This window comes from Meles meles, chromosome 1 (assembly GCF_922984935.1).
Source record: "Meles meles chromosome 1, mMelMel3.1 paternal haplotype, whole genome shotgun sequence".
Taxonomy (NCBI): Eukaryota; Metazoa; Chordata; class Mammalia; order Carnivora; family Mustelidae; genus Meles; species Meles meles.
The window spans coordinates 45,525,896-45,538,759 of NC_060066.1; the positions used below are offsets into that span (position 1 = coordinate 45,525,896).

Consider the following 12,864-nt stretch of genomic DNA (forward strand, 5'->3'; position numbering starts at 1 on the left):
AACCACTTTGGCAAATAGCATGGAGGTTCCTCAAAAAGTTGAAAATAGAGCTACCCCATGACCCAGCAATTGCACTACTGGGTATTTACCCTAAAGATACAAACGTAGTGATCCGAAGGGGCACGTGCACCTGAATGTTTATAGCAGCAATGTCCACAATAGCCAAACTATGGAAAGAACCTAGATGTCCATCAACAGACGAATGCATAAAGAAGATGTGATATATATATATATACACACACACACACATATATATACAATGGAATACTATGCAGCCATCAAAAGCAATGAAATCTTGCCATTTGCGATGACGTGGATGGAACTAGGGGGTATTATGCTTAGTGAAATAAGTCAATCAGAGAACGACAACTGTCATACGAGCTCCCTGATATGAGGAAGTGGAGATGCAACGTGGGGGATTTGGGGAATAGGAAAAAACAAAATGAAACAAGATGGGATCGGGAGGGAGACAAACCATAAGAAACTCTTATCTCTCAAGACAAACAGGGTTGCCGGGCTGAGAAGGGTCAGGAGAGGGTGGTTGGGTTATGGACACTGAGGAGGGTATGTGCTATGGTCAGTGCTGTGAAGTGTGTAAAACTGGCGATTCACAGATGTGTACCAATGGGGCTAAAAAGACATTACATGTTTATAAAAAAATTTAAAAAAATTAAAAAATGCTGAAATAGAAGAATATGGAGCCAAGAATACTCTATCCAGCAAGGCTGTCATTCAGAATAGTAGGAGAGATGAAGAGTTTCCCAGACAAAAGTTAAATTCATCACCACTAAACCAGCCCTACAAGAAACGTTAAAGGGGACTGAGTGAAAAGCAAAGAACATAAGGAGGAATAAGAAAAGTAGGAAACACAAAGAGTAAAATTATGTACATATATAAAAATTGGTCAAAAGACTCACAAAATACAAGGATATAAAGCTGGCACCATATACCTAAAATTTAGTGGAACAGGAGTAAAGAATGAGTTCAAACTGAAGCAAACATCAACTTAGCATAGACTGCTAGGTGCAAAAGATGTTACATACAAAATGAAAGCCACAAATAAAAAAATATATATAATAGATATATAATAGATAAGCAAAAAATATAGAGAAAGGAATCCAAGTATATCACCAAAGAAAGTTAACTAATCACATGAAAAGAGGAAGAAGAAACAGAAAATCTACAAAAATGAACATAAAACAAGTAATAAAAAGTCAGTTTGTATCTATCAATAATTATTTTGAATGTAAATGGATTAAATGCCCTAATCAAAAGACACAGGGTGGCAGAATGGATTTAAAAAACAAGACCCATCTACATATTGCCTGCAAGAGATGTATTTCAGACCTAAAGACACATGCATATTGAAAGTGATGGGATGGAAAAATATTTATCAACAAAAGGACATGAAAAGAAAGTTGTGGTATGAATACTTACATCCTACAAAATAGGCTTTAAAATGAAAATTGTAAGAAAGACAAGGAGACCACATAATCATAAAGGGAATAATCCAACAATAAGATACAACAATTATAAATATTTATGCATCTAACATGGAAGCACTCACATACATAAAACAGTGATTAACAAACATGAAGTAAGCAAGAGTAATACAATAATAGTTAGGGGACTTTAGCACCCACTTACAACAATGGATAGATCATCCAAATGATCTATCAGATAAATAAGGGAACAGTGGCTTTGAATGACACACTGGACCAGAAGCATCTAAGAGATACATTCAGAACAGTCCATCCTAAAACAGCAGAATACACATTTCTTTTCAAGGGCACATGGAACATTCTCCAAAATAGATCACATGTTAGGCCACAAAATAAACCTCAATGAAGTAAAAAAGATGGACTTCATATCATGCATCTTTTTGAACAGAATGTTATGAAACTAGAAATCAACCTCAAGAAAAAAACCTGGAAAGAGCACAAATACATGGAGATTTAATACATGCTACTAACAATCAATGGGTCAACCACAAAATCAAAGAGCAACTTTAAAAATTCATGGAGACAAATTAAAATGAAAATGCAATGGTCCAAATCTTTTGGATACAGCAAAAATGGTTCTAAGAGGAAGGTTTATAGCAATATAGGCCTGCCTCAAGAAGGAAGAAACACCTCCTAAAAGAGCTAGGAAAAGAATAAAATCCCAAACCAGTAGAAGGAGGAAATATTAAAGTAGAAATAAACAAAATAGAAACTAAAAAAAAAAAAAAAAAAATCAATAGAACATATCAAACTAGGAGCTGTTTCTTTGAAAAGATCAACACAATTGATAAACCTTTAGCCAGAACTCATAAAAAAGAGAGAGAGGGAGAGAGGGAGGGAGAGGACCCAAATAAAATCAGAAATGAAAGAGGAGAATAACAACCAATACCACAGAAATACAAATAAGAGGATGTTATGAGCAATTATATGCCAACATATTAGACAACCTAGGATCAATGCATAAATTCCTAGAAACATATAACTTCCCAAAACTGAAGTAGAACAAAACAAAATTTAAGCAATCTGATTACTAGCAATGAAATTGCACCACTAAAAAAAAAAAAAAAGAAGAAGAAGAAGAAAAGAAATTGCATCACTAATCAAAAAATTCTGACAAAAGTCCAGGACCAGATGGTTTCACAGGTGAATTCTACCAAACATTTAATAAGAGTTAATACCCATCCTTCTCAAACTATTCCAAAAAAACAGAAGAGGAAGCAAAGCTTCCAAATTCATTCTATAAAGCCAGCATTACCCTGATACTGAAATCAGATAAAGATACTGTAATAAAAAGGAATAAAAGAGAACTACAAGCCAATATCTCTGAAGAACAGAAATGCAAAATTCCTCAACAAAATATTAACAAACAGAATCCAACAATATGTTAAAAAAAAAAATCATTCACCCCAATAGAGTGGCATTTATTCCTTGGATGAAGGGAGGTTCCAAATTTCAGAAATCCGTGTGATACATCACTAAGAGGAAGGGTAAAAACTATATAATCATTTCAATAAATGTAGAAAAAGCATTTGGCAAAGGACAACATCCATTCATTATAAAAAAATAAAAAAAACAAAAAAACCTCAACGAAGTAGGTTTACAGGGAACATACCTAAACATATATGAAAAACTCCCAGAGAACATCATACTCAATGGGGGAAAACTGAGAGCTTTCTCCCTAAGATCAGGAACAAGAAAAAGACGTCCACTTTCACCCCTTTTATTCAGCATAATAGTACTAGAAGTCCTAGCCACAACAATCAGACCACAAAAAGGAATGAAAAGCGTCCACATCAGTAAGGAAGGAGTAAGACTTTCACTATTTGCAGATGACAGGATACTATTTGTCGAAAACCTAAACACTCCAACAGAAAACTGCTAGAACTGATAAATGAATTTAGTAAGGTCAGCACAGGGCAGAAAATCAATATAGAGAAATCTGTTGCATTTCTATACACTAATATTGAAGTAGCAAAAAGAAAAATTTAGAAAACAATCCCATTTACATCAAAAATAAAATACCTAGGAGTAAACTTAACCAAGCGGGTGAAAGACCTCTACTCTGAAAACTAAAACACTGACGAAAGAAACTTAAGGCGCAAACACGTGGGAAGACATTCCAAGCTCATGGATTGAGAACATCAATATTGTCAAAATGGCCATATTACCCAAAGCAATCTGAAAATTTAATACAATCCCTGTAAAAATACCAATAGCATTTTTCACAGAGCTAGAACAAATAATCCTAAATTCACGTGGAACCACAAAAGACTCTGAACAGCCAAAGCAATCTTGAAAAAAAGCAAAGCTGGAGATACTACAATCCCAGATTTCAAGTTATACTACAAACCTATCGGAATCAAAGCAGTATGGTACTGGCTCAAAAATACACACATAGATCAATGGGACAGAAAAGACAACCCAGAAATAAACCCACCATGACTATATATATATGAATTAAAGGAGGCAAGAATATGCATTGGGAAAAAGACAATCTCTTCAACAAATGGTACAGGGAAAACTGGGCAGCCACGTGCAAACTGGACCACTTTCTTACACCATACACAAAAAACAAACTCAAAATGGATTAAGGATCTCAGTGTGAGGCCTGTCACAATAAAAATTCTAGAAGAGAGCACAGGCAGTAAGTTCTCTGACATCAGCCTAAGCAACATTTTTCTAAGTATGTCTCCTGAGGTGAGGGAACCAAAGGAAAAAATAAATTCTTAGGACTGCATTAAAATAAAAAGCTTCTGCACAGCTAACAATCAACAAAAAGGCACCCTATGGAATGGAAGACGATAACTGCAAATGACCTAATAAAGGGTTAATATCCACAACATATAAAAAACTTACACAACTCAATACAAAAAAACCCACAAGGGGAGGCGAACCATAAGAGACTATGGACTCTGAAAAACAACCTGAGGGTTTTGAAGGGGTGGGGGTGGGAGGTTGGGGGAACCAGGTGGTGGGTAATAGGGAGGGCACGTATTGCATGGAGCACTGGGTGTTGTGCACAAACAATGAATACTGTTATGCTGAAATAAATAAATAAATTTAAAGAGAGACAAAAAAAAAAACCAAAAACCACAAATAATTTAATTAAAAACTGGGCAGAAGTCATGAACAGACAGACATATGAAAAAATGGTCAACATCTCTAATCCTCAGGGAAATGCTAATCAAAACCTGTAATGAGATATTACCTCATACCTGTGACAATGGCTAAAATAAAAAACACAAGAAACAAGAGTTGGTGTGGATGTAGAGAAAAGGGAATCATTGCGCACTGTTGGTGGGAATGCAAACTGAAGCAGCAACAGTGGAAAACAGTACGGAGAGTCTCCTAAATATTAAAAATAGAATTACCATGTGATCCAGTAATTCCACTACTGGGTATTCACCCAAAGAATACAAAAACATTAATTCAAAATGATATGTGCGCCTTTATGTTTATTGCAGCATTATTTACAATAGCTAAAAATATGGAAGCAGGGCAAGTGTCCATCAACAGATGAATGGATGAAGATGTAGTACACACACGTGTGTGTGCACATGCACTTACACAATGGAATATTACTCAGCCATAAAAAGAATAGAATCTTGCCTTTTGTAACAACACAGTTGGGTTGAAAGAATATAGTGGTAAGCAAAATAATTCAGAGAAAGACAAATACCGTGAGTAGTACCTGAATTATAATTAAAAATAAAAAATGCCACAGGTCCAGCTTGTTCAGTCTAAAGTTTTACACTATATTCAGATTAGAAATCAAAATGAGAGTATAAACTAATAGCAAGGATACGGATTTAAAAGAGAATAAAGAATTTATCAGTGTAAAGTCAAACTAAATGTAGTTTAGGCTATACCTAAGTGTGACCAGCAGGTGGTGGTAACGACACACAGAAATTTTAATACTTTCTTCCTTTAGCTCTGCCTGTAAATAAAGTTTTTCATAGTTATTTATCTAGCTTGCTTAATTAAGATATCATGTAACAAACGCTGTTGGCTCAATTTCAGGTTTTCTAGGAAAAGATTTATAAGAGAATCAAAGAAATTGGATGGGAAGTGAAATCAGGGATCTTCTAAATCTACGAGTCTATGAAAGACCTCTTGGGGCGGGGGTGGGGTGGGGTGGGGTGGGGGGGTGGTGGTGGTTCTGGAAATCCCGGAAATAAGCTGCAAATTGCTGGTCATGTCTATTTTTTTCTGGGAAGAAAATCCATAGCTTCCACGATAGTCTCAAAGACTCTATAATGTCCAAACATAATTTGACAATGTAATGGACAAATTTGAAACCGCGATTATTTTCTTTTACGATAAAGTTTAAAATACCCAGCTTAGCAATTTAGGCTCTTCAAGAACTCCCTGCTTTAAACGGACTCATTTGTATTACTTATTACATTAAAAACCAACTTATCTTGCAATCTGGGCCTCCCATTTTTCTGGACATCCCTAAGATGGTAAGAAATTCAAAAAATTCTAAAATCATTCTCAAGCTTTTAAGGAATAAAGAAAGCATCAGTGGGATCAGGCAGTGGTTTGAAGTAGAGCCCAGCAGGCCTACCCTTCTCTACAACTTAGCAGCTTTGTCACTCTGGGCCCTTACTTACCTCAGTTTCCTCATCTGCAAAATGGAGACAATAACAGTACAATGAGTATTAAAGTGTTTTGGGTAAAAAGCTTAGCCCAGTCCTTGGCAAATTTTGTGTGTTTAATTTAGCTGTTAGCTCAGTAGCCCAGAAGAAAGTGGCACTTCCAAGGAATGAGCAGTTTATAAAAGGCTAAGTCTTAAATGGTGTTAAAATTGAGAAGCATGACAGAAAGCATGACAGAAGTAAAAAGAACTGGAGAGAAAATAAGACCAGGGGGTGGGGGGGGGTGGAAAACCCTGAAGGAAAAAGACATATTTGTGAAAACAATGTAAAACAGCAAGCCAATAATGATGATGATAATTGTTATATTATTATATGCATTAACAGCGATGACGACAGTTGCTAACACGTATGGCTCTCTGTTCCAGACCCTGGTCTAAGCCCTTTACGTGGATTAAGTAGTTTTACCTTCACAGCGATTCTGGGGGTGATACAGCAGACACTGTCTGTTGCCCCAACTACTACTCACCTCTTTCTTAACAGAACCCTGGCACTGCTGAGTTCACAGTATATCCAATGTACCTATCAGCACTGGACTGAGACAGTCATCACCATCTCACTCTTTTCTGTTGGATACTGTTTTCCTCACCTCCCCTGGAATCAGGAATGACCCTGTGTCTTCCGCTGGGCCAATGAGATTCCAGGGAAGCAAGGGCTTCTGGGAAATGCCTGCATCCTGAAGCTCAGACATAAGAGGAGTGCTTGTTGGTATTTCTCCTTTCTCTTTCTTCCTGACCACTGGCCATCTGGTGGAGAGCCAGATGGCAGAGCTGAAAGCAATGCAGACTTTGGCTCAAAGGGACGTGGGTGAAAATGCTCATCAGAATTTTTCTGCAGACTGGGTGCTTTCAGCTAAGAGTGAATCTGATACATAGCAATGACATTTAAGGACATTGCTGTTTAAGACTGTACAATACAGATAACAATATGTATGCAATGACGACACTAAGAAAAGGTTAATTATGAAAAAACTGTGTCAGCAATATTTCTGTCGAAAAGGCTTAGGGCTTGAAGGATTAGCTTTCAATTATCTACAGACTTTGAGTTACATAGAACATGTTCTGAGCTGCTGCTAACGTGCTTCAGTCTTCTTTCTGGATGTGTTCAGGCTTCCTGTGACACTTACCACTCACTGGCGGAAGCAAGAATTCTTTGGCTAAGCTGTCCCTGTAGGTAGTCACTAAGAGCTTCTGCCCTGAGCTTTGGGAGACCTTGAATATTGCCAGCAGCTGGAAAGGGGCAGTGAAATAGCTTCTAGGGGGAAGTGATGTGGCTCAGGAATAGTCGGAGTTGAAGACAAGTTACACAAGACCCTCTTCTTCTTGGCTTCCTCCTTTCCCCATATGCCCCACTTTAACTCATAGAAAGTAGCCACTGGAGAAAAGGCACGACAGGAGGGAGTCCCCACCTCATTTCTCCACATCAAGCTCCAACCACCAATTTATTTCACCTGCACAAAAATGCTGATAAATGATTCATGGTCAGTATGCCACAAGATATCATTAATTCTAAGAGATGTTTCTATGGCCATGGTAAAGTCTCAAGTCAAGCCTTTTTTTTTTTCCCACTTAGATTTAGTTTAATAATACAAGTCTTATAATACAATTCTACATCCATAGGCCCTCGACATAGAGACATAGAGCTTGGGACACATATGAATTCTAGAACTCATATCCAAGGGTGACTTCAGAAATCATTTTATTCTCTTTAACAGCTGTGAAATTTTAGGCTATGAATGAGTAACCTATATTCCCAACTGGATTCTAAGATCCTTGAAAGAAGAACCTTTTCTCAGTTTTTCTGGCATCAAGCATGGTTCTAAGAATACACAGCATACACCATATATATTCAAATAGTACCTCCCCACAGAGATTGATAAACTGTCACGATTATAAAATAAGCAAAACTTGGGGCACCTGATTGGCTCAGTTAAGTGACCGACTCTTGTTTGCTCAGGTCATGAGACTGAGCCCCACCTGGGGCTCCACGCTCAGCAGAGAGTTTACCTGAAGATTCTCTGCCTCTGCTCTTCCTCCCGACGTGCTCTGTCTCTCTCAAACAAATCTCTAAAATAACTCTTAGTTATTTTCTTTTTCTTAGAAAAGATCATCAGTGTTTGTGTGTGTGTACGTGTGTGTGTGTGAGAAATGGGTCGTGCGATTTAAGTGGCTTTTCCACTAACAGCTCATTTGGAAACTCAGTTGACGAGTACCCTGACAAGGACTCCAACAGCCTCTAAACCACTGAGTCTGGTGGTCCAATACCTGCAGGGCAAAAGCCTCTCTAATTTAATTGCCTGAATTTAAGAAACTAAGACCTTATAATTGGGGATCTTGTCATTTCTACCTCTGGTTAATCACAGAAAGTCCAGGAAACTTTAATTCAAGGATGGCCAAGTACTGGCAAGGATTAACTGTGGGTTTTGGAGTCAGACACGCTGGGGCAACATGTTTAATGCATCTGAGCCTATTCCCTCCTTCAGTGGACGTGATACATACTTCAGATGACTGTAGTGAAGATCAAATAAGAAAATGGATGCCAACTGCCTAGTCAGACAAAGAAATTTCTACTTTGCTTTATGGCAGCATTTCTTGTCTAGCCATGGTGAAGCTGAGCCTGACATCAGGGGAGGAGAAGAAACTGCAAACTTGATCATTCTGAGTTTTACTTTATCAGCCAAGATCAAGTCGATGGTGCGCGACTAACAGTCTGAGCGGCCCAGCTGATTGCTCATCAACTGACAGAGAAGCAAACGACCCGATGAACTGAATTTAGACAGGTAGGCCGGCATAACTTGCATTTCACATGGTTTCTAGCCATGTGGACTGATTCTCTGACGCTCATTCCATCTGATAAAGTCTACTTTTTGATAATTCCGATAAAAGAAAGAAATCAGTAGAAAAATCAGCAAGCAGGGAATGAAGAGTCCTTAAAAAACAAACCAGTCTCGCAAAGGAAAAGGAGAGACCGAGCATCTCAACTTATCTCACTGGGAGAGGATTCTTTCCCTCCCTGTTCTTCACAGCTGGCGCCCTGGGAGCAATTTTCCATGGCCTCTGAGAGAACAGTCCTCAGCAGGCGGCACAGATCGGTCTCCTCAGCTGCTCTCCCCTGCTGCTTCCCTCACCCCGGGCTGGCCACGTGGCTTCGGGCCCTTTTCCCAGCACACATAAAGCACTATCTCTGAACCTTAAGAAATAATCAAACTTTGTGCCTTATTTATAATGTAGCAAGTCTAATCCATTCCTGGAGATCATGATACACCAAACCAGACTTTATCTTCCTTACCTCCCCACTTCTTTGGTTAGTATTGTGCTCTACTTTCTGTAGTTCCTACTGTGGATGGTGTGTACACACACACACACACACACGCGCGCGCGCATTCTTTTTGCATTTTCCAAGCATTCAATTCCAGTTTCAGATGGCTTTTAAAACTACATATACCGCACTTTGACAGATCCCTACATCACTGAGCTAAAATGGTTTCGATCTGAGCTCTTCTGAGTTTGTTGTGAAGAATAACAACAACAGCAGCAACAACAAAGGAAACTCAGCATTTTCCTGTGTTTCTGTTACAAAGGCACGACTGGAAGATTGTGAGCGGTCGAAAAGGAACAGCACTGAGTGAGTCCTCTGCAGCTCTAGAGAGGGGGTCAGAGGTCAGCCAGCCAGATGATGAAGGGATAGTAACCCCCACGCATGTTTTCTGGGCCTCAGGGTGCTGAGCACTCAGTTAATCCTCGCAGCCCTCTTGGTGTCTTAGGAAGTTCTTAATGAGGAATGGAGCCTTAGAGCCTGTAAAGATCTTCCCTTAAATTACAAAATGAATACAATCCCATGTTTAACTCCAGATCCAGACTTCTTAACTGGGGAGCTATTCTGCTGGGGTATAAATAAAATATAATTACCAGGAACGACACCAAAGCATGTAAAGACATAAAATATGCATTTCTGTGTGTGTGTCTGTGTGTGTACACACGCGTGTACATGTGCTAAAGCGGAATTCGAAGAACATTATGAAATGCAGTGGGAACAAACCCCAAGGTAGGGGCAGATTTTGGTTGTAGTTTTCCAGAAGCAGGTGAGTTGGGGGCTGGGCTTTGGACTTGAGGCAGAACATGCACTTGGCAGAAAGGTATCTGCTGGGTGTACGTTTCTGGGGAGCAGAGCGGCCAGGTCTAAGGCACAGGTTATGCTGCAAAGACAAGGGGCAGCTGCGCACCGCTGCTCAGGGAGAGAGAACCAATGTAGCAGTGCTGTGCCTTCTGGAGGAGGAGAAGCGTAGAGTCAGAGAAATATCTAGCGTTTGGTTGAGGCCCTCAGAGTTACTGCAGTTCCTGATGAAGGGAATTCTACAATTGTTTCTGTAAAATTACTCTAGTAACTGCTCACTGGATGACCTGGAGTGGAGAAACCAAAAATAAGGAATAGTTCATAAATTTCAGTAGCCTAAGATAATCGAAGCCTGAGCTGGGTGGCTATGGGAAGAGTTTTTACTATTATGATTTTTTATGACCAAGGTCTGCAATCACGACTTCAGACGCTGTGCAATTTCCTAATGGCTGAAATGATTATCAGGCTGTAGGGCAAGCTGCCAAGGGAGCAATCAGAGCTAGACGCACTGGACTTGGGGTTCATCTATCAGAGATGATTTTAAATCAGTGCGGGCCTGCGTGGATGCAGAAGGGATCTTGAGATGCTAGTCGATGTGAAACTCCCCTCTTCAAATTGTTCTCACGGTTTTATTTTCCTTGGTGCCCTCAGTGATCAAATCCACAGAGTCCAAGGAAAAAAGAGAAAATACCCAATTAAAGTCTGCAAAATGCATCAACACAAACACAGGAGGATTCTCAAATGCCTGTCTTCCAGACCCCGCCTTCGCCTAAGGACCATGCAGGAGTGCTTACCGCAAACATCCACTCTGGGAGGACGCGCTCTCCACGTAGTGTTTCAGCGCAAGCTGGAATTCTTCCAAGTCCTCTTCTATCACAGACATCTGACGCTGGACAAGCATGATGTGCTGCCGAGGAAGAGGCAAGGGTTACAGCCTGGCTGCCAGGGAACCTTGCTTCAGCTGACCCCTTGTACCCATCCCCGAAACAAAGCAAATAATTCTCATCTAAAAATATGACCAAAAGGGAGACCATGACTAATCCAAGGAATACATTCTATAAAAACTCTAATACAGGCAGGATACCTTCCTTGCCTCTAGTAGGAGGTGGTAAAGACAGGGTCTCCTGAGGATACACTTCCCTTTTAAAAACAATGGTTCTCAATTAGAAGCCCTAGGGAGGTTTCAAAATTGTACTTATGTTAGAATCTCTGGAAGTGGGGTCCAAGCACTAGTATTTATACAACCCCCACCCCCCACCCCCAAGTGACTCCAATGTGCAGCCCAGGCTGGGATGACCAGCCTATGGTCATTTTTACAAAGTAGTTCTACTCTACACACTGGACAGCTCCAGCTTCACCTTAAATATTTCAAGATATTAAACATGTGTAAAATTAAAAACAACCAAACTTCAAAAAATGTGTGATCAGTGTTGCAGTTCCAAAAGTACCTTAAAAAGTACCACTGATCACATACTATAGGCCCTGCTCAAAATCTCATGGCATCAGTTGTGTTTAATGGAGCACACTGGGCTGGATGCCAACTGCTTCTTGTAACAAATCCTATTATGTTTATAGCACTTGTCTGAAGACTTTCCTATAGATCTGCCTATGGGCTTCTCATGGCCCTTCGATCTCAAGATTAAGCCTTTCCTCCATCAAGGGTTAAGAACCACAGAAGTGTAACAGAAAAAAAATAAGGATTGGGAGTGAATTACAAAAATGCAAACAACAACAATGTAAGGAAAATTCAGAATATGAGAAAAGTAACTTGTACAATATTATTCAGCTGCGTAGTGGTTGAGCCAGAATTAAGCCCCTGGTTTGTGTCCTCTCCAATGAGTTTCTCACTTCATGTTAATAGCTACTGTTGCTGGAGAACAGTTAAATCATAGATATCATACCAGGCACTTTATATCTCCAACAATAGTGCCTACTTTCTTTTTCTACAGGTAAATGGTAGGTGCCGGATTCTGGGTATACAGTGACAAATTAAGACAGAATCCTTACCTTCATAAGGTGTAGTAAAGAAATCAACAAGGTTGTTTTGTGATTTTTTTAAAAAGATTTTATTTATTTATCTGAGAGAGACAGAGATAGAGACAACATGATTGGAGAGGAAAGGGAGAAGCAGACTCCCCACTGAGCAGGGATCCCAATGTGGGGTTCAATTCCAGGACCCAGGGATCCTGACCTGAGTGAAAGGCAGACACTTAATAACTGACTGAGCCACCAGGTGCCCCAGGAAATCAACAGGGTTTAAGAACTATGTCTATGGAATAATTTTAGGTATTGATCCTAGCACATGAAATTACCTATATGTAAATTGACCAGAAGTCTATTAAATTCTTGAAAGAACTATATTGTCAAATAGCTAAAATCTTCATCCCAGCCTCAAAATCCTTTGATTGTGTAAGCCTTAAGATAATCTATTTGGGCCTCCAAACTCAGATGAGCAGGAAGCAGGCTATCAATACTGCATAACCCCTAAAAAAGGCAATACTCTTTGATAAGCTGTTTCCAATGTGGTCATGGAGGAAAATGAACCAAGAAGAAACTCTGAAAACAATATTGGACAAGAGAGTTCCTCCCAGAAT

At 39.5% G+C, this 12,864-nt stretch overlaps 1 protein-coding gene across 1 annotated transcript in view; it reads right to left on the minus strand.

The window, feature by feature from the left end:
* Positions 1-12,864, minus strand: part of NECAB1 (N-terminal EF-hand calcium binding protein 1) — a 201,341-nt gene that overhangs the window by 16,867 nt on the left and 171,610 nt on the right. The window contains exon 10 of the mRNA XM_045981674.1: positions 11,065-11,177. Within this exon, the coding sequence (XP_045837630.1) occupies positions 11,065-11,177 (113 nt within the window). The remainder of the gene's footprint in view (positions 1-11,064; positions 11,178-12,864) is intronic.